The sequence below is a fragment of the Mus caroli genome, unplaced genomic scaffold (assembly GCF_978045245.1).
Source record: "Mus caroli unplaced genomic scaffold, Mus_caroli_1 scaffold_9, whole genome shotgun sequence".
NCBI classification, from domain to species: Eukaryota; Metazoa; Chordata; class Mammalia; order Rodentia; family Muridae; genus Mus; species Mus caroli.
The window spans coordinates 89198969-89221505 of NW_028227264.1; the positions used below are offsets into that span (position 1 = coordinate 89198969).

A 22537-nucleotide genomic window follows, 5' to 3' on the forward strand; every position below is an offset into this window, starting at 1 on the left:
ATGTTAAGAAAAAGTTTTGGAGCCGAGCGTAGTGGTACACGCCTTTAATCCCAGCACTCGGGAGACAGAGGGAGGTGGCTCTCTGGGTGTTCAAACCAGCCTGGTTTACGTAGGACAGCCAGACATACAGGATACAGAGTCTCTCTCAAAATGTTTTGATTGGAATGTAGACTCTGCTACAAAATAATCTCGGGTAATGAATCTGATATAAATGAATGCACAGCCATGCTTAAGAGTAAGTTAGCTACACAGAGAAACCCTGTCCCCCCCCCCCCCCCAAAAAAAAAGTAAGCTGTTTCACTTTCTTTACACGTATTAACTAGTGTTTAAAACTCCAGGAGATAAAGAGCTAAGAGTGTAGCCTTCTAATTTTAAACTGCGACTATGACATTAAAAACGTATAAGTGGGCTGGAGAGATGGCTCAGAGGATAAGAGCACTGACTGCTTGTCCAAGGTCCTGAGTTCAAATACCAGCAACCACATAGTGGCTCACAATCACCCGTAATGAGATCTGATGCCCTCTTCTGGTGCATCTGAAGTCAGCTACAGTGTACTTATGTATAATAATAAATAAATCTTTAAGAAAATGTTTAAGCTAAGCCAGGCGGTGGTGGCGCACAACTTTAATCCCAGCACTTGGGAGAAGAGGCAGGCAGATTTCTGAGTTCGAGGCCAGCCTGGTCTACAAGTGAGTTCCAGGACAGCCAGGGCTATACAGAGAAACCCTGTCTCGAAAAAAAAGAAAAAAATAAAAAAAATGTTTCAGCAACTTAATGATCCTTGGGTTATCTCAATTATAAAATAAACATATGACTCACACTATGTTATAGAATGGTTTAATATTAGTGTTAGAAGTCAAGCACCTCCCTGTCAATAGATACTGTTATCGTTTTTTTGGTTTGCTTAATATTTATTTTGAGATAGGGTTTAACATAGCCCAGGCTGGCTTCAAATTTACTATATAGAAGGGTGCTCTTGAACTTGGGAACCTCCTGTCTCCACCTGCAGGAGTTCTGGAATTACAGGCCTGTGCAACCTTGCCTGGATTGTCTGGTACTGAGGACAAAACCCCAGGGCTTCATGCACCTTCTGTCAACCTGCCTAACCATCAAACTCTTTCAAATCAGGCAGATTATTCTATTGATAATCTATACTGATATATATTAAAAAGTTAATTAGGGTCAGGCAGTACTGGTGCACACCTTTAATCCCAGCACTGGTGGGGAAGAGGATGGGGCAGCTGGATCTCTGAGTTTGAGACCAGCCTGGTCTAAAGAGCTAGTTCCAGGACAGCCAGGGCTACACAGAGAAATCCTGTCTTGAAACCAAACAAACAAACAAATAAAAAAAGTAAATTAGGGTGTGGGGATGAAGCTCAGGGTGGAGTGCTCTCTTAACATTTTCAAGGGGTCTGGGTTCTGATCTCTAGCACTATAAATAAAATGAAAACCTTTCTGAATGTCTAAATTTAATTCTGACCAACATCAACACTCTGTTTTATCCAATTCAGTTAGTAAGGTGGCAAGAACTCAGGCTGAGGCAGGGTGATCACCTGCTCCAGCCCAACCTGGGATACATATCAAGGCCAGGGATGGTACCCTCAAAACCAGCAAACTGAAAACTCGACAGAACAAAAAAGTGATCAGCTCTTTTTCTGCAGTCAAGTGGCACAGCTCTTTTAAATCTTCTCTCACACAGCAACCATCATTTCTATTTTTCTCTCATCCTTTTTTTTTTTTTTAATTATATATAAGTACACTGTAGCTGTCTTCAGACACTCCAGAAGAGGGAGTCAGATCTTGTCACGGATGGTTGTGAGCCACCATGTGGTTGCTGGGATTTGAACTCCGGACCTTCGGAAGAACAGTCGGGTGCTCTTACCCACTGAGCCATCTCACCAGCCCATCTCTCATCCTTAAACTATGGTCTTTCAATCCTGTTTCTCCTCCTGTGCGACAACCCTTTCTTATTTAAACATTGTTTTGGCTTTCCTCACCAAATTTTACATGCTTTGTGATCAAGATTATTCTTGGTCTTGACTTTAGTTATTATTGAATAAGATACATCCTAAACCAGAAATTCCTATCTTAATTGTTTCCACACCCAAATCCTGAGAAAGCCTTAAACACAGGGAACGTAACACTGCATATTACTTTTCCATAATCGCTTGTCCCACCCGCTGTACTCATCTCAGTCATTGCTGTTCCACCAAGCTCCACCCCATGCTCCAAGCTAGAAACTTCAATTACTGCCAACTCTTCAATCTCTGGAATCTATGATTGATCCGGCTTCCTCATCTCTTGCCTGAAACAGTGCCACCACCTTCTCAGTGCCCTTCCTGCCTCCGTTCTCTTTTCTCCTCTGAAATGAAAGCATAATTATTAGTAAATATTCTTATAAATCAGAAATCTGGTTGGCCTCCTGTTATCTGGTTATATTGACTGCCAACTTGGCAAGATATAGAATCAGCCAGGAGACAGATTTCCATGTATGTATGTGCGGGATTATTCTAGTTTGGTTCATTGTGTCATGAAGACCTGTACTGACTTCCAGACGGAAATGATTAAGTGCTTCCTGATTCCTGACTATGGAGACCTTGTGACCACTTGCCTTCATCACCTGCCACCGTGACTTCCCCATCCTAACTACACCTTCCAACTGTGAGCCAAATATGGACACTTTCCCCCTTAAGAGAATTTTGTCAGATATTGCATACAGCAATGATAAAGGTAAGTAATGCAAAATATTGGTACCAAGAAGCAGGACTGTTCCTGTGATAATCGTAGCCATGTAATCCTAGGGCTTTGGAACTGCTTTCCAACAGGGAGGAAAGGCCGCAGCGGCAAGCAAGAAAAGCAAGAGAAGGGGCTGGTGAGATAGCTCAGTGGGTAAGAGCACCCAACTGCTCTTCCAAAGGTCCGGAGTTCAAATCCCAGCAACCACATGGTGGCTCACAACCATCCGTAATGAGATCTGACTCCCTCTTCTGGAGTGTCTGAAGACAGCTATAGTGTACTTACATATAATAAATAAGTAAATAATAAATCTTTAAAAAAGAAAAGAAAAGCAAGAGAAGAGAAGGTATTTCTGGAGGAGTGGTTTTTTAAGGACAAAAGAAGGGAGTCTGTGTGTGTTCCTAAAGCCCAATTGGACATATTAGCAGAATAATGAAGTTTGATTGTTGGAACTTGGTGTTTTGCCTCAGGAGTGAGTCAGTGGCCAAATAATGGAATAGAGCTTGGGGGACGGGGGTAGCCTTAGGAATGTAACAGGATTTGGTCAAGGAGAGAAAAAGGGGGGGGGGTTATAAGAGCAAAACCTGTCTGATCTAGCCCCTTCAATGTGGATGGTTAAAACGAATAATGGACTGGATACATTGTGCTCTATGAGATGGCCATGAGCTTATGGGGACAAGGACCAGAAGGTTAAGATTTAAAAGTGACTGCCATGTTCACAAAAGATAGTTTGTTTATATTGATTACTAACATAATGGGATCTAGACTCCCCCTAGAGACAAATCTCTTGGCATGTATGTAAAGAATTTTCTGCATTAGATTGACAGAGATCTGAAGATCCACTCTAACTGCCAGACTGAATAAAAAATAAACAGAGAAAGCAAGCTGATCATAAGCTTTCCTTGCACTCTGCTTCCTGACTAGAGATACTGTGTGACCCCTGCCTGAAGATGCTGGGACTTACTCAGCATGATAGAATGTACTTTTTCCCCCCCTTTCCAGACAGGGTTTCTCTTTACAGCTCAGGCTGTCCTGGAACTCACTCTGTAGACCAGGCTGGCCTCGAACTCAGAGATTTACCTCTGCCTCCTGAGTGCTGGCATTAATGGCCTGAGTGACCTCGCCTGGCTTGATGGATTTTTAGGCTGTGAGTTGGAACGAACCCTTTCCCAGGTTGCTTTTGTCCACTTTATTTTATTTTATTGTTGGTTTCAGGGTGGACGCTGAGGAAGCTCACTTCAGAGACAGAAGCTTACAAATGAAAGCTGTATTTTCTGAGCACTCAGGGAGGTGGTTAGTTCGAGACCTAAACCAAGCTCCTGAAGGGAGATTGTATAGCATTTTTAAAGGACAGGAACACAAAAGGGGTGCGCAGGAGCTGCAGTGCTATCCAACTGTATTTTGACATTACAGGTTAAAAAAGGGAACACCCTTGCTTGGAGACTGGACTGTATCCAGGGCTCATGGCTTCAAGGTCCTTAATTCAGCTTTTGCAGTCAGGTCTCCTCCTGGACTATGGCCTGGAATTTTAGAATGATAAGGGAACAAAGGAGTGGAAAACTGCACATAGTCAATTAGGGCATAACGGACAACTGTTGACATATTTTTATAATTTATGCACCTTGGTTTAGATAACAATAATTTCTATATTCTTTACCAGTTAACAATCAATTAATAAAGATTTTTTTAAAAATATTTTGGAGAAGTGGGATAGGTGTTCGTTCCTAGGCCTAGGAACATGGACTTGTTTGACACTACCAGCACGATGGAGAAGTTTTCCTTGAGATGGCTGGGCTCGGACAACTGTCTCCTTATAAATCGTCCTTGAAATGTTTGGACTAAGACAATTGTTTACAACAGAAGCTGTTCAGCTATAGAGAAGTCCTCAATCCCTAGGGACTGGGACCTTGAATTTAGTTTCTCCCTATGATTAAATGGAGTCTCAAAAAGAAATGACAGTATTTAGAATAAGTTTCTCTTGCTTGTATCCAACATTTACCACAGTAATGAAATAAGTAGCTGATAAATTTCCTCAGATTACTCATCATAGAAATAGCCATGGCTTGTGAATATCTGTGAAATAATATCTTATGTCTTCTTATAATATCATAGTCTTAAAAATATTATTAGCCGGGTGTCGTAGTACATGCCTTTAATCTCAGCACTTGGATGAAAAGGCAGGTGGATCTCTGTGAGTTTGAGGCCAGCCTAGTCTACACTGTGAATTCCAAGACAGTCAGGACTGTATAGAGAGAACCTGTCTCAGAATAGTTTTCATTCCATTTGTGTAATGTCCATGCACTTGTGGCTATAAAGTGCTCTTATCTGCTAAGCCAAGTCCTCAGTCATAATTTACCGTCTAGCCCATGTAACAGAAGCATGATAGTAAATGCCTAACAACCAGCTCTCTAAAGAGGAAATAAGCCTTGTTTTGTAGTGTTTAATAATTGTTATTGTATCACTAGAAAACTATTATTATGGCAGATTTCAAACCATAGGGGAGTTACCAAACTTTTGGGAAAAGGAGACAATTGATCGTTGGGAGCAAGACAAATCAAGCTTCAGCAGGAATTGTTCAATAAAAGCTCCGACTCTCTTTGCCCTCACACCTTCCACACTCGATTCCCATGCTTTCTCACAAATCATTTCAAAGACAAATGTATTTAAATGATGCGTAATTTTAAGAGCATTTAAGCGTGTCATATGAGTCTATGATGAATACATCATAGACTCAAGTTCCTGTATTAATATTATTTAACAAATCTTTGATCCATGTGCTGGTTAAGTTTTTTTGTCCATTTTGCCCAAAAGTAGAGTCACCTGGGAAGAGGGCATCTCATCTGAGGAATTCTTCCATCTGATTGGTTGGCAAGACCGTGCTCACATGTCTATGCGGCATTCACAGTTGCTGATTATGTGGGGCAGCCCAGCCCACTGTGAGCTGTTCAGTCCTGGGCCGGTGGGCCTGGGTAGGGTAAGAAAAGTTGTTGAGCAAGGGAGCAAGAGAGGAAGGGAGGAAGCAAGCGGGTAGGCAGTCTTCCTCTTCTATGGTGGTCTCTGCTTCAGATCTTGCCTCCAGGTTCCTGTGTGGAGCTCCTGCCTGGGCTTCCCTCAGTGATGGACTCTCACCAAATAAACCCTTCCCTCCTTCTAGTTGTTGTGATTAATATTTTATCATAATAACAAAGGCAAATTAGGACAATGGTCATTATGAATTTGTTATGTCAATCATGTTTTCAACCTTTTAAAAATTATAAGCCCCCCCCCTTTTCTGGTCCTATGGATCAAACCTCAGAAGCTTATGGCGTTTCTAGGCAAGTGCCCTACTACTGAAATTAAAATTTACAGTTTGCAAATTAAATGTCAATCCCTAAGCAGGCAAATTCATTTGAAAGCACGACTACATTTTTACTACTTTGAGGTATTGTGCATTTTCTCTGTCAGAGAAGAGCAAGTGTGAAACTATTATCACTAATTTTCCACATCGAGACTGTAACTATAATTAGTGCGGTGGCCTCTTTAACAGTTGCTATTTTGCAAAGGAACTTTTTATGATGTTGTTCTATTGGCAACATAAGATCACCAACCACCTAGAGCCCTAAACTTTCTTTTCTGCCTTCTGAATTACCAAGAGCTTCCATCCTGTTGTGTCCGGCACTTTTCTGGATACTTTAGCTTTATTAGCTTGAGTGGTTCTTACATCATTGTGAAGGTTTATGGGCTCTGAAAGGCTCAGTTCTTTTCCTTTCCCGTCGTTGTATAAAATTCTGCCAAGCTGTCTTTCTAACCCATGTCTTGGATTTCAAAGTCAGTTATTTGTTTAAGCAACTTGAAGTGGCTTGTTTGTTCTTGAAATAATACCTCTGAATGGCAAGTCGAAAAAAAATAAAAACAAACAAACAAAAAAAACAATGATTGTTCCTAGGTATGATCGAGGAGAAGGTTTTATTGTAGCTAGGAGGAAGGAAACAGCCAGAGGCATCTGGAAGGTTCCAGAGTGAACCGGGCAAATCTAGCCAGTAGACTGAACCAGGCTTGGGGGGGGGGGCGGGTTGGGGAGAAGGAGACAGGAGAGTCAAACAGACCAAGAAAGAGTGAGGAGCCAGCCAAAAGAACCAAGAGCGAAAATGGCTAAGGTTATATAGGGATCAGGCTGGGGGAAGGGAAGGCAAGCCCAGCCCCTGGGCAGGAGAGTAGGGGGCGGGGCTGAGAAGTGCTGGACCCCTGGTACATCCTCCTCTGAATGAATCTGTTCTCTGTGTTCTCCCAACTCTTTGCTTCCTTCCAAAAGAACCGATAACGAATAGTAACACCATCGTCTAGAAAGTTTTCTACACACTTGGCACTTTGTTAAAAGATGTGCAGAATCTCATTTAGCCCTCACAAATTACAGAAGTTAGATACGATTATCTTCTATGGGTAAGCCTTTTAAAAAAACAAATCTTGCCCAAGTTTACACTACAAAAAGTTCCTAAGGCAACATTTGAGCTTGAGTTAAGAGACAGAACCCAGAGTCTTGGTCACTACATTCACGTTAGGTTGCTTACTCTTAGGGGGCAGGGAACAACTTTGTTGTTGTTTAGGAAAACCTAGATTTTATTTATTTATTTATTTATTTATTTATTTATTTATTTATTTATTTATCTTAATATCCAAAACGTGTTTATTTGGGTGGTTTTCCACTTATCTTAGGATCCCCGCCCCAGGGTTTCTCTGTATAGCCCTGGCTGTCCTGGAACTCACTTTGTAGACCAGGCTGGCCTCGAACTCAGAAATCCTCTGCCTCTGCCTCCCAAGTGCTGGGATTAAAGGTGTGCGCCACCACTGCCTGACCATGAGATGCTTTTTATCCTGCTTGTTCTGGAAAGAACGTGTCCTTCAGTCGACCTTGTTTCTCTTCCTAGAGGCTAGCAGAGGATAGAGCAGCCAAAACAGAAAAGGGGCCCTTATTAATGGGGGCTAAGTGACTTTACAGCAACCTGAGCTGGGCCTCTGCAGCAGGCACCACCTGCTTAGCATTTCCCCCTCTCCTTTCTGAAGAGGGATAGAGGCATTCCTTTAAAAAGGTGTATTCTTGTAGGGAGGTTGTCACTATCAGAAAGCTACAGATATTTTTAAAGACCTTGTTTTATAGTATATGATTAAATGTTAACATGAATAGTCAACCCACACGTTATTTTTTTTTTTTCCATTCTCAAGGGCGGGCCTTTCTTTCTCTCTCCCTTCCTTCCTCCCCTCACCACTCTGGTTCTCGATCTTTTCATCTCTGCCTTTTCCTCTTATTCTTCACTCTCCCTCTCATTGACCTCAAAGGCCTCTCAGATGGTCCTTCTACTTCCACTTGATGAGCTATGACTCCAGGCATGTGGCGCTGTCTTAATTACATACGAGTTCATCAAAACAGGCTAGATTGTTCGATTATGCATAAACTACCCTCTAAACCCATGTACCTTTCTGATGCATCCCCCAGGAGGGAGTGCAACTTCTTTTCCTTTTGTAGACATAACTCTGTGGTCACTTTCCTCTCTTAAAAACACCCGTTGTGGCTGGGTGAAAAAGGAGGAACAGAATGTAAGTTTTTCCTATTTCAGCAATTTCCTTTTTTTTTTTTTTAAATACAGAAAATTTCAAGTGACATTTACATATGCATTTATTTAGACACAACAACCAAGCCAAGTAGATAAGCTGACAGGATTACCATATAATTCTTCTATTGTTTTTGATATCATAGGTGTATTTTTATAACTTCCTAGTTTATTTTAATTTTTTCCTAGCCTATTTTGAAAACAATCCTTTCTGATATATACCCATATTTGGATTAGCCCAAGGTGCAGGAACTACCTATATTTGCTTATAACATATTTTCTTTCTTTCCTTTCTCTTTCTTTCTTTCTTTTTTTCTTTCTTTCTTTCTTTCTTTCTTTCTTTCTTTCTTTCTTTCTTTCTTTCTTTCTTTCTTTCTTCCTTTCCTCCTCTTTCTTTCTTTCTTTCTTTCTTTCTTTCTTTCTTTCTTTCTTTCTTTCTTTCTTTCTTTCGTCCTCTCTCTCTTTGAGACATGGTTTATCTGTATGGCCCTGGCTACCTTGGAATTCGCTCTGGAGTCCAGACTTGCCTCAAACTCAGAGCTCTGCTTTCCTCTGCCTCCATAGTACTGGGATTAAAGACACACACAACCACTGCTTGGCTCATTTTAAACTTTAAAATTAAGTTTGCATACCATAGCCAAGATTTGACATGTGGGTTATATGTCCATACAAATTAGTATATCTCAATTAACCAGTAAATAAATGGTATATAAGTGTCCATTTGGATATATGGTTTTATAATCAAAGGGCTCAAAAAAGTTAAAAATGCTAAAGATTAATTGCACCAATTTTTCCCTAACTTTTGCATACACTCGTGTGTACTGAGTACATATAAACTAAAAATTTTTAAAAATTTACTTTTATGTGTGTCATGGTTTGTATATTAGGGAGTAGCACCATTTGGAGGTATGGCCTTGTTGGAATAGGTGTGTCACTGTGGGTGTGGGCTTAAAACCCTCACCCTAGTTGCCTAGGAAGTCAGTCTTCCACTAGCCGACTTTGGATGAAGAGGTAGAACTCTCAGCTCTGCCTGCGCCATGACAGCCTGGATGCTGCCATGCTCCCACCTTGATGATAATGGACTGAACCTCTGAACCTGTAAGCCAGCCCCAATTAAATGTTGTGTTTTATAAGACTTGCCTTGGTCATGGTGTCTGTTCACAGCAGTAAAACCCTAACTAGGACAATGTGTATTGGTGTTTGGCCTGCATGTATGTCTGTGTGAGGGTGTCAGATCTTGGAGTTACAAACAGGTATGAGTCACCATGTGGATGCTGGGATTTGAACCCACTTCCTCTAGAAGAACAGCCAGTGCTCTTAACCACTGAGCCATCTCTCCAGCCCCTACGCTAAAATGATGAAGGCAGGGAGCTGCTATGTCAGAGTTATTATGACCCTGTAGGAAGTCCAGGGCAGAAGAAAGGTGTCTGTGGGCGTTGGCAGTTTGAAGTACACTAGACTATCCAGTCTGTACTGTGCTCAGAGGCTGCCCGAGCCTCAAGAACTTCCTTGTGTGCTGTTGCTCTATGTTTGTTTGTCCTAATAGTTCATAATCAGGGCAAAGCGGGAGGTTTGGCTAGCCTTTCTTTGCCCCTCCCCACACCCTATCTTTGGTTTGTCAATCAAATGTTACTTTTAACATTTATTCCTCTGCAAATACAGCTGATTTCCACCTAGTTATTTCTAAGAGAAGAAACTTCAGGTCAACTGAAGAAAGGGGTTGGGCCCGGGGATAAGGGATGTTATCTTACTGAATCAGAGACTTGGGATAAGGGATGTTATCTTACTGAAGCTCAGAGATGGAGAGGAGCAGGGTTCTGGGCAGAGACTGGGAATGAGTCACCGGGCCAGGGACAAGACCTGGCTGGCTGCAGGCGGCCTTCGCTAGTCTAGTAAGGCTCTGAAATACAACCCATCTCTGTCATGCTAGCTTCCAAGTAGGAGTCAGTCCCAAGACAGGCATTTTTATGAGTTGTTATGGATCCTATGTCCAAGTAATAAAATCTTGGCTTTGTAGTTATTTTTATTTTTTATTTTTTCAAGAGAAGGTGTTGCTAAGTAGATCATGATGACCTCAAACTTGTAGCACTCCTCCTGCCTCTGTTCCCGAAGGACTGACATTACAGACCCATGTGTCACTACACCCAGCTTGATTCCCTTCAAACAGCTCAGATTGCTTTCATCCTTACACAGTATTTGTGTTAGCAAATTCTTGTTATCCTGGCATGTTAGCATTGTTAACTCTAATGCTGGTTCTTCCCACCTCAAATGGCTAAACTGTCTCTCTCTCCCAACTGTTTATGAAACATTTTAGTGATTTATATCTTTTCCAAAACTTGCTTCTACAACAGGTGGCCAGACAATATGGCCCAGACACACCAACAGTACCTAATAGAGCCCCTACCAAACCATCTCTAAGGGCAGACACTATATTTTAAAGATGATTAAAAGTGAGGTTAACTGGCTGAGAGAGCTGGCTTAACAGACAATACACTTGCCATTATTCAATCATCAGGACTTGAACTTGAGTCTCCAGAATTCACATGAAGCCAGAAGTCTGTAATCCCAGCACTCTTTAGGCAATATGGAAGAGGCAACAAGAGACCAACAAGAGGATCCTAGGAACCGGGTAACCTGGAGTACACAAGTAGCTGTTGAGGAAGAGATAGAAGAAAGTGAGGCACTACACCCAGGGCTGTTCTCTGACGTCCCCTTGTGTGAACAAAGTCACATTCATACATAGAGTGAAACTAAAGGTGAAAACAATCTTTCCAAGTTAACATAGCTAGAAAATATTAGAACCAGGACTTCATTTTGGACATTCCATTTCAAAATTTCTACTAAGTGTGTCTGTGTGTCCAGAGGATAACTTTCAAGCTAGAAAATATTAGAACCAGGACTTCATTTTGGACATTCCATTTCAAAATTTCTACTAAGTGTGTCTGTGTGTCCAGAGGATAACTTTCAAGGACAGTTCTTTCCTTCATGGTGGTTTGGTCATCAAGATCAGATCACCAAGCTTGTTTGACAAGTACTCTTGCTGGCTGAGAGCCATCTCACTGGCTCTGGACTTTCTAACTTCTAAGTCTTTAGGTATATTCGGTTAAATATGACATGCTGTCAATTTTACTTCCTTTAAGGTTAGACCAACGAATGGAAATATTAAATTACAGCCGTTAGTCTAAGGGAAGGATCTCGGCAAAAGAAACTGAGATAAAAAGCTGAAATGGCCAAAAGAATAACATAAACAGAGCTATTTGTAGAGCAGAAAGTTGAGTTCGGAGGAAATGAAGAAGCAAGACTAGGATGTCAGCGAGAGAGGCACAGACAAGATGAAGGGGAGATGAAGAAAGGATGAAAGCCCAAGTACCAACTAGGAAAGGGCAGCGGAGGACCTAGTGGGAGTCCGAAGTAGGCAGGGCTGAAGATTCCCGGAACTCCCACAGGTCCCGCCCATCTCGAGTTCGCTCCGCCCCCCGACTCCTCTCCCCGCCCCCGGTCTCTTAGGTGATGCTGCAGCCAAGATGGCGCTGGCGGCGGCCGCGGCGGCCTGAGCGTCATGCTTCGGGCTCTCGGCGGCGGCTGCGGCGGCTGTGGCCTCGGCCAGGCCCTCGAGTCTCTTCTGAGAGTGATCTCTCCGGCGCTTCTCCTCCGGCCCGGTGAGGCGGAAGCGAAAGGACACTGCCGCGAAGTGAGGAGGCTGTGAGGAGCGGCGAGAGAGCGGCGCTCCAGCCCGGCGGGCACCATGGCTGGGATCATCAAGAAACAGATCCTGAAGCACCTCTCCAGGTCAGCGAGCGCGCGGGGCTGGTCCCGTCCGCTGGCCGCCGGTTCTCGGGTCCAGGTCGCAGGTTCGGGCTCTGCCGGTGCGGCTGGCGCCCCCGACCGGCCTCTGGAGTCACGCGGAGGGCGGCGGGGCTCGGCGGGCCGGGGTCTCCTCCTCCGCCGGGGGCCGCTCCTGCGCCGAGCCTGGTGACGTCCCCGGCGTCACTCAGGTGCTGGGTGGATGGGGTTGGGCTGGGACCCGGTCGGGCTCGGAAGCTCCCGGGGCTCGGAGCCGAGCGGCTCCGTTAGCCGAGGACTGGGGTGTGTATGTGTGTGCCAGTGAAACGTTAACCTTGGGATTGTTCTCGGTGCCCCCTACCTGGCGTCCCCGCTCCGCTGCACGGGAGGGTGTGCTTGTTTGCACAGTTCGGATTTGTTTTAGGGGAAATGAAGCAGGAGTTCCCCGCTTCGGCCAGTTCTCCGTGGAAGTCGTTTTCAGTCCCGCATCGTTCGTTCTTGCTGGAGAGTTTTCCGATTTTGCTTCCGCGACCCTTGAGTTCAGGGAGTTAACGTCTCTGGTGTTTAAACCCCAGACGTGTCACTCTTTCCATTTCATAACACAGTTTTAGTCAGAAACATGACTCAGTAAACTGGCAGTTTGTTACTGCTCTTGGCTTCTCCATATTTGTCTCAAGACACAGGCTAAATGTAGGACCCTGTTCCAAGTTGGTGACAGGGAATTAAAAGCTCTTGGTTAGGATCTCTCTCTCTCCTCTGTTATTTGTAAGTTAATGAATGCTTTTAACTGATTAAAGGAACGTCCTCAGGTTTAATGATAGACTTGTATAGTAAACATGTCTTCATTTTCTGGATGTGTGTGTGTGTGTGTGTGTAATACATACATATATATATTACAGTTGAGAACATATTGAACAAAATCAATACTATGATTCAGCAGATATTTTCCTGACATTATATCTTTATATTGAATAAAATTTAATACACACAGTATGTATACATAAAGTGTCAAGCTACAGAAAAGTTTGTGACCATGTGTTTGGTTCTTAATATCACTAATTAGAGAGAGAGAGAGTGAGTGTGTGTGTGTGTGTGTGTATTTAAACAGGTTAAGTAGCTCAGGCTGTCCTGAAAATAAATCCCAGGCTACCCTCAAGTTCAGTGTCATCCTGCTTCACCTTCCTGAGTGCTGAGATTACAGGTCTGTGCTACCATGCTTTGTTGGGATTTTTTTTTTAATTATATAGATAGTGCAATACTGAGTCATCTTATTTTGAATAATGTTTATTACTTAGGGTGAGTCTGACTCATGAGATACACTTCGCCCTTGCCTATTTCTAGAGCCATAAGAAAATTCAGATCCATAGACAGTGATTTTATTGCCCATTCCTCTCCCAGGGATAATGATACTGTACCACTCTGTATGCCCAAAAGAAAATCTAATTCAGTCGATAAGTGCCTTAGGGCATTATCCTTTAATTCTCTTGTATAAGTCCATTTGGGAAGACCTCCTAAGAGCAGGCGTGTAATGGCTTACTCTGCCACATAGATAACTCCCACATACTTAGAGTTAAGCCCTTAGGATTACATTATAATCTTCCTGATTTCTTACACCTGTGTGGTAAATAGTAATGAGCATCTCTTTTTACATCAGAAAGTTTCTAAAACATTAGCATTTTCTTTCTTCTTAAATGGAGAAACCATTTGTAGTTTATTTTTTTAAAAAAGATTATTATATTTTTTATTTATTTACTGTATGCATCCAAGTGTGCACATATGTGCCTGGTCCAGCCTATGTATGGAATGTCTGAGGATAACTGGTGCTTACCTACCACACCATGTGTGTTCTGGAGTTGGAACTCAGTTTCCCAGGCTGGGTTAGAGTGCTGGCCTAGCATGAAAGCTGCCCTGAGTTCAGTGCCTAACACCCTATATACCTTATAAAGCGGGTGTGGTGACAGATTCCTGTAGTCTCAGCGCTTGGGAGGTGGAAGCTGTCAGATCTAGATTGTCCTTGGCAGTAGAGCCTGAGGCCAGCCTGGAATGGTGGAATCCTCTGGGGGAGGACGTTGGAACCTGTACCATCAGAGAGAGGAAACATTAGGAAAATGCCCAAGTTCTTCCAGGCTCTCCTGCAGGGACTCTTCCAGGAAGAAGTCTGTCTAGAAAAATAGAATGGTCACACTGAGTGAAAGTTGAGATTTTAAGATTGAAACTGGCAGTTCTGGAGGCTGGGCAGGGCTTTGGACGTTGGCATATTGGACCAGTGAGGAGGAGGCACTGTTTTATAAGAGACTGACACATGCTTTATGCTTTAAGTAAGTGCTGCTTGGTCATCTTATAAGAAACATCTCTGTTTCTTGCCTAATGTTTGTTTCCTTAGTGCCTTTTGCTTTAATGAGAAGTTTGTAGACTTGACTGATCTGAACCAACTATGGGGTGTGTGAAGAGAGACAGGAAGAGGTTAGAAGTGTTATATTTTAGGGGAAATGAAACCTGAAAAGCCTTTGAAAGAAATTACCCAGATTTTTTTTTAGGTCAGCACAGGGTATGTGTTGAAGGTGGTTACAGGGGAACCCCCCCTCCCTTCCTGCCTTTAAAACATTCATATATAAGAAAGGAAGATGGAGCAGGAACTACCTGTCATTTCACCATTACACCTTTTTATCTGTTGCTCTGTGTTTTTCTGTACACATGTGTGTAGGTGTATGTGCAGGGGAAATGTAGTTGAAGTTGTTGAAGATCTGACCACACACCTGAGATAGGCGGAAGATAGGCAGGGACAAAAGGTACACATTTAATTAAGCTGGGACCTGCAAAGCGATATGAAAGATCCAAGCACAAATGCTTGCCTCCCATCACTTAGCCTCAGGACATAGTATATGATACACAGGTTTTTCTGCAGATTAGGAGTTCACTTGGTAGACTGTACCTTACGGGGTGGAGTCTCTGTCCTGTTTGAAGCAATGGTTGTCAACCACTGGAACTTTGTTCTTTTGGGGACACGTGGCAATGGTTTTGATTATTGTGACTTGGAAGGTTGTCACCTGGTAAAGGCTGGGGATTCTGCCCAACACTATCATGCACACCCAGCACAGACCTCTAATATGAAATCCCATCTGGCCCAGATGTCAGCAGCCGAAAGGCTGAGGAACTGGTTTCAAACATGTAGATGTGTATCAAATGATGGAGCTCGATAGCTTTGCTGGCTATGGTTATTTTGTCTGCAGGCAACAGAAATGTGTCAACGTAAGTAAAAAAGGGAAATATAGTTGAAGCTGTTGGGTGGGTCACAGATTCAGAGGAAGATCTGACCACACACCCTGAGACAGGCGGAAGACAGGCAGACTCTTTGAATTTCCCTGGGCCTTCATCTTAGAGCAAGGCCTGTCAATTTCAGATAGTAGACCAGACAGTTCTTTGCTGTAGAGGATTCCTCTGTGTAGTGTGGGGTGTTTAGTATTTCTAGGAATTTCCAAAAATTCCCTAGGGGATAAAACTGCAGCTGATTGCAACTTTGGAGTTAGGACTCTTACTCTCTGATCTTTCCTGCCAAGTTTTAAATTCTTGGGAGAGAAAAATTTTATGGCCCAGTTCTAGCTATTCATAGATTAGTTTGTCGTGGCAAAGAGTGGAAGGATGTCTTAGTTACCTTTCTATTGCTGTGAAGAGACATGACAGCCGAAGCAGTTTATAAAAGAAATCATTTAGCCGGGGGCTTACATTTCTATAGGATGAGTCTGTGGCTGTCAAGTCAGGGAGCATGACAGTAGGCAGTCAGACAGAACACTGGAGCTTAAGTACGAGGCAAGGAAAGAAAGCCAACTGGGAATAACATGGACTTTTGAAACCCCGAAGCCCGCCCCACCCATCCCCAGTGACTCACCTCTTCAGTAAGGCCACACTTCCTAATCCTTCCCAAATAGTTCCACCAAGTGACGATCAAGCATTGGGAGTGTTCACATTCCAACCATCATAGACGGCAAAGATCTGGTTATGGAGAGAATTATTTTGAATTGAGATTGCTGCTCATGTTGGTGTCAATAATAGGCTTAGCTAAATTAGATTTTCATGGGCTTCGTTTGCTGTGTAAAGGAAACTGACCTTCATACCTGGGTCGTGGCTGACTACTAATGAGTAATTCCAGCTAACAGAGGCTATAGTTAGTATAGAAGTCTTGTTTGTGGAGTCTGGATCCAGGAACAATATCTAAAGGCTAAATATAGCATCCGCAAATGGACTTGGAGTAACTTACGTACTGGAAGGATGCTGTATCCTTCAGAAGCTAGTATCTGTTTGTTGCTCTGTGTTTGGAGAACCAGATTTGAAAAGGTTCTGGGTCCAGGGCAGCTCCAAGGATGGAGGTAGGAGAGACAACCTGAATGTCTGAGTGTGAGTTGTTTTTTAAACTAAGGGGAAAGGACAGTTTGAAAGGGTGAGTGCAGGCTGAGGAGTTGGCTTGTGGGTGAGGTGCCTGCTGCACCACCATGAGGACCCTCTTTCAGATCCCTACCACCCACATAGAACCCGGTGCAGCAGCTTATGTCTTTAATTCCAGGGCTGCGAAGGCTAGGAGGTTTCCTGGAGCTGGCCTGCCAGTCTAGCTGAATCGGTGAGTTCTGTGTTCAGTGAGACAGTCTATCCCAAAGGAAAAAAGGAGAGCGAAGAGGATATCAGCTGTTAATGTCTGGCCTCCACATCTGTGTGCATAAATGTGTATCCGTCACTTTCTTAAGTAACTAGATCTCTATTCAAAGACCAAGTTTTCACATGCTTTTTTGTTGTTTTTGTTTTGTTTTGAGTCAAGGTCTTGCTGTTTAGCAAAGCTTTGCTTGGAACTAATATTTCTTAAGTATTCACTGTGTGTGGGATACAAGCATGCTGTGGTGTGCATTGGGAAAGGCAGAGGATAACTTGCGGGAGTTGGATTGCTTCCTTCCATGTAGGTCCTGGGAACGGAACTCAGATCATGGGTATGGTGGCAGGCATTCTTACTCACTGGGCCATCTCATCAGCCCTTGTCTGGGACTCTTGATCTTCCTGCCTCCAGCTTCCAAGTGCTATAAATTCAGGCTTGAGCCTGGACCTCAGGCCCACATTTTGTAATAAAGCTTGACATTTTGTAGGGATGTGTACATTTCAGATTATGAGCGTGTGCACACAGACACACACACACACACAGACACACACACACACACACTACATATTGATCATTACAGATGCAAGGATGATTTTAGTTGATCCTGTTCTGTTCTAGGAAGCATAAATAGGGGTTTTAGCTTATTTCTAAACTACATTGCTGTATGAAATTTGTGAGTTGGTTTACTTAGACTAGGCAACTGAGAGAAAACTTGGTTACTTTTTAGATTACAAATGAATTTACTTTTATAAGATTTGAGATTATTTAAAAGTAATTTTGCTTTTTCATTTTAATATAATCCCTAGTAATACATGTATGTTGACATTAGCTGTACTAGGTTTTTTTGTTTTTTTTTTTTAACAAATAAGTTACTGGATGCCTGCTTTGTACTACTGAGAACATAGCAATGAGAAAAAGTGATAGAAGCCCCCACACTCATGGTGTTACATTTTAATCAGAGGATAAAGGTAATTAATAAATAGTAAACAGTCAAACATGTAACAGGGTGTTAAATGCACTTTAAAAAGTAACAGAAAGGGGGTAGGAAGATAGGAATGGGGTTCGTAGTTAGTCCCCATTGTTGGCGGTCAGGAATGTTCAACTGGAATGTATTTCACAAGACCTGAAAGGGGTGGTGGGAGCCAACGCAAACAGTTCTGATGGTGGTAGCTTGCTTGTTATTTTGAAATATGTTGAGGCCTCCAGTGAGGTGAAATAGAGTGGAGCAGGAAAGAAAACACAGGCCACGCTGGGGAGAGTGCACCTCAGTGGTGAGGGGCTTGTTTGGCCTGCTTGAAACCCTGGGTTTGATCCCCACCTGACAACAAAAACATCCAGATCGTGTTAAAGTACAAAGAAAAGTCCTTCGGGGGCTGGAGAGATGGCTCAGTGGTTAAGAGCACTGACTGCTCTTCCAGAGGCCCTGAGTTCAGTTCTCAGCAACCACATGGTGGATCACTACCATCTGTAATGGGATCTGATGCCCTCTTCTGTGTGTCTGAAGACAGCTACAGTGTACTTACATATAATAACAAATAAATCTTTGGGCCAGAGTGAGCAGGGCTGGAGTGAGCGAGCGGGGCCGCAGTGAGCAGAGGTCCTGAGATCAAGTCCCAGCAACCACATGATGGCTCACAACCATCTGTACAGCTACAGTGTATTCATATATACCTAAAATAAATAAATCTTTTTTTTTTTTAAAGATCTTTGGGGACAAAGGATGTGGGTTCTCCAACTTCAGATCTTGAGTGCTTGACTAGGGCCCTGAGGGCTACCTAGGGTGCCACATTTGAGATGGGGAGACCTGGCAGGACATGTCTACAGTCCTAGTGTGTGTCATATAGAGAAGGGAACTCAGGGAGTTCAAGGTCATTCCTTGCTACTTTGTAAGTTAGAGGCCAGCACAGGCATTGTAGAAGATAGGGTCTCTTGTAGCCTTCCTCTACAACCTGTTACCCACCAGGAATTTCTGTCCTTCCTGTGGGTCCTGGGGACCAAACCTAGGTCCTCTGGAAGAGCAGCAGATGCTCTTAACCACTGAGCCATCTCTTCAGCCCCTAGTTTCAGGCTTTATTTCTGTATTTACTGGGACCAACTTTCCTCATATCCAGTATCAATGTGGAAACTGGTAGTGACTGGCTTTTACACTGAAGCGAGGTTGGAAAAAATCACTAGAGTTTTGTTTTTTGTTTTTTTTTAAGCAAAGGATCACTGTCAGCTGTGTGAGCAACAGGACAGAGAAGAGGTGAAAGGCAGTGGAGACAGCTAACTATGCAGGTGAATGAAAATGTTACCAGGGTAGACAGATGCCGTGGAGTTGCGGAGGGTCAGTCTCTAGGTGTACCTGGAAGGCAGAGCCCCACTGACTGTCAGACAAGATATGGATTAAGAGTTGCCTTAATCACAAAGGAACTCACACAATATGTACTCACTGATAAGTGGATATTAGCCCAAAAACTTTGGATACCCAAGATATAAGATACAATTTGTTAAACGCATGAAACTCAAGAAGAACGAAGACCAAAGTGTGGACACTGTGCCCCTTCTTAGAATTGGGAACAAAACACTCATGGAAAGAGTTACAGAGATAAAGTTTCGAGCTGTGATGAAAGGATGGACCATCTAGAGACTGCCATATCCAGGGATCCATCCCATAATCAGCTTCCAAACGCTGACACCATTGCATACACTAGCAAGATTTTGCTGAAAGGACCCAGATATAGATGTCTCTTGTGAGACTATGCCAGGGCCTAGCAAACACAGAAGTGGATGCTCACAGTCAGCTATTGAATGGATCACAGGGCCCCCAATGGAGGAGCTAGATAAAGTATCCAAGGAACTAAAGGGAACTGCAACCCTATAGTTGGAACAACATTATGAACTAACCAGTACCCGAGAGCTCTTGACTCTAGCTGCATATGTATCAAAAGATGGCCTAGTATGTCATCACTGGAAAGAGAGGCCCATTGGACAGGCAAACTTTATATGCCCCAGTACAGGGGAAAGCCAGGGCCAAGGTATGGGAGTGGGTGGGTAGGGGAGTGGGGGGGAGTGTATTGGGAACTTTTTGGATAGCATTGGAAATGTAAATGAGGAAAATACCTAATAAAAAAGATTAATTAAAAAAAAAAAGAGTGGTAATGGAGGCCACTGACAAGATGGGATTGCCATGAACTGCATTGGAGGTGGCTGCTGGGGGAGCAGGCTGTCAGAGACCGGAAGTTTGGTTTTGAATGGTAATTTGTATCTGTTCATTATGAAGTAGAAATGCCCTCCCTTCTTAAATTTGTGACCTGATTTAGAGCATGCAACCATTTAGTCTGGCAGTAACAATGAAAGTGGCTTTTTGTTGTTGAGGCCATCCAATTGGTTCATGATCCTCCTTCTCTCAATACTTCACTTTTCTCCTACTTCTTTTTGTTTGTTTTGCTTTGTTTTTCTAAAATTTATTCATTATTAGTTTACGTTTCAAATGTTATCCCTCTTCCTAATCTCTCCCCTCCATGAACCTCCCACTTGCTCCCCCTCCCCATTGCCTCTAAGAGGGTGCTCCCCCACCTACCTACCCACTCCTGCCTCACCACTCTAGCATCCTCCTTCTCTAGGGTACCAAGCCTCCAAAGGTCCAAGGGCCTCCCCTCCCAGCGATGCCAGATAAGAGAGTCCTCTGCTACTAATGTAGCAGGAGCCATGGGTCCCTCCATGTGTACTCTCTGGTTTGTGGTTTAGTCCCTGGGAGCTCTGAGGGGTTTGGTTAGATGATACTGTTCTTCCCAAGGGGTTGCAATCTCCCTCAGCTCCTTCAGCTCTTCCCCTGACTCTTCCATTGAGGTCCCCAGGCTCAGTCCAATGGTTGCTGTGAGTATCTGGATTTGTCTTAGGCAGGTGTTGGCAGAACCTCTGAGAGGACAGCCATAGTAGGCTCCTGTCTGCAAGCACGTCTTGGCATCAGGAGTAGTGTCAGGATTTAGTGTCTGTGGATGGAATGGATCCCACGGTGGGGTGGTCTCTGGATGGCCTTTCCTTCTGTCTCTGCTCCATTTTTGTTCCTTCATTTCCTTTAGACAGAGAAAATTCTGGGTTAAAAATTTTGAGATCAGTGGGTGGCCACATCCCTCTACTGGGGACCATGTCTGTCTATTGGAGGCAATCTCTTCAGGTTCTATCTCCCAGCTGTTGTGTATTTCAGCTTACACCATCCCCATTGGGTCCTGGGAGCCACTCACATCCTTGGTGTCTGGGACTTTCTAGTGGTTCCCCAAGTTCCCAACCTCCACTGCTACTTATTTGTATTCCTTCTGGCCCTCTGGACTTCTGTCTCTTTCCATACTTGGTCTTCTCCCACCCCCATTCCCTCTTCTCCTCCACCCTCCCCCCCCCGGGGTTTATTTTCTACCCGCTTCTAAGTGGATTTGAAACACCCACAGTTTGGCCTTTCTTCTCATTAAGCTTCCTATGGTCTGAGTTTTATCATAGTATTCTGAGCTTTTGGGCTAATATCCTCTTATCAGTGAGTACATACCATGCATGTCCTTTTGGGTCTGTGTTACCTCACTTAGGATGATATTTTCTAGTTCCATCCATTTGCCTACAAAGTTTGTGAAGTTTTTTTTTTTTTTTTAAAGATCTATTTATTTTATTTTATATGAGTACACTGTAGCTGTCTTCAGTGCACACAGATTGCACACACACCAGCAGTGTGCAATCAGATCCCATTACAGATGGTTGTGAGCCCCCATGTGATGCTGGGAATTGAACTCAGTACTCTTAACTACTGAGCCATCTCTCCTGCTGAAGTTCTTTTTAATAGCTGAGTAGTAGTACATTGTGTAAATGTACGATATTTTCTGTATCCATTCTTCCGTTGAGGGACATCTGGGTTGTTTCCAGCTTCTGGCTATTATAAATAAGGCTGTTTACCTCCCTTTAGGACAGATTGTCTCTCAGGCCTCATCTTACAAGAACATTTCCTGTGAGCAGTTTTAATGAAGCTAGTCTTTACTGATCTTCATTTTTAAGACTTGAGTGGTTTTTATTTTATGTGTATGTATGCATGCATGCATGCATGTATATTAAAACAATTGTCCTTAGTTCTGTGGTTACATTCTCTTTATGGACAGAATGTCTCGATGGTCAAGTCCAGTGACTGACTGTGGTGTTGTCTGTCGTTGCTCCTTTAGCCTCTGCAGTAGAAACTGAATGTAAAAGTTGTTCAGAAACACATTTATTAGTCTAGAGAAATAAGTTTATCTGAGTGGGGAGATGGCTCAGGAGTTAAGAGCACCAGCTGTTCTTCATACAGAGCTCTTTTCAGTTCCCAGCACCCACCCACTGGTCCTCAGCCATCTTTAATTCCAGCTTGAGGGAATCTGGTGCCCTCTTCTGGCCTCTGTACGCACCAGAGAAGCAAGTAATGCCTCTGTGTGTGTGTGTGTGTGTGTGTGTGTGTGTGTGTCTGTCTGTCTGTCTGTCTGTTTCTTTCTGTGTGTATGTGTGCATAGAATATAAATTGCTTGTTCTCAATACCTTTTTGGTAGATTTAAAAAATTGCCTGACATTCAGAGAATTTAGATTAAAACTTTTTGGCACTAAATTAGCTCTCTAATATACTTTACTTTTTAAAGATTTTCTTAGGATTTTATTTATTTTTATTTTATGTTTATGAAATGTTTTGCCTGTGTACCACATACTTGAGGTATTCCTGGAGGCCAGAAGAGGGTTTCAGATTCCCTGGGACTGGACTTACAGACACTTGTGAGCCACTACATAGGTGCCCGGAATCGAACCTGGGTCC

General features: G+C 43.2%; 1 protein-coding gene across 4 annotated transcripts in view; it reads left to right on the forward strand.

The window, feature by feature from the left end:
- The first annotated feature begins 11820 nt into the window (after nt 1-11820).
- The window catches only part of Bltp3b (bridge-like lipid transfer protein family member 3B), a 76583-nt gene continuing 65866 nt past the window's right edge, over nt 11821-22537 (forward strand). For all 4 annotated transcript variants that reach the window (XR_015048449.1, XM_029482446.2, XM_029482445.2 and 1 more), the window contains exon 1: nt 11821-12110. Coding sequence is in view for 1 of the 4 variants with exons in the window: in XM_021173952.3 (XP_021029611.1) it covers nt 12067-12110 (44 nt within the window). In the remaining 3 variants the exon portion in view is untranslated. The remainder of the gene's footprint in view (nt 12111-22537) is intronic.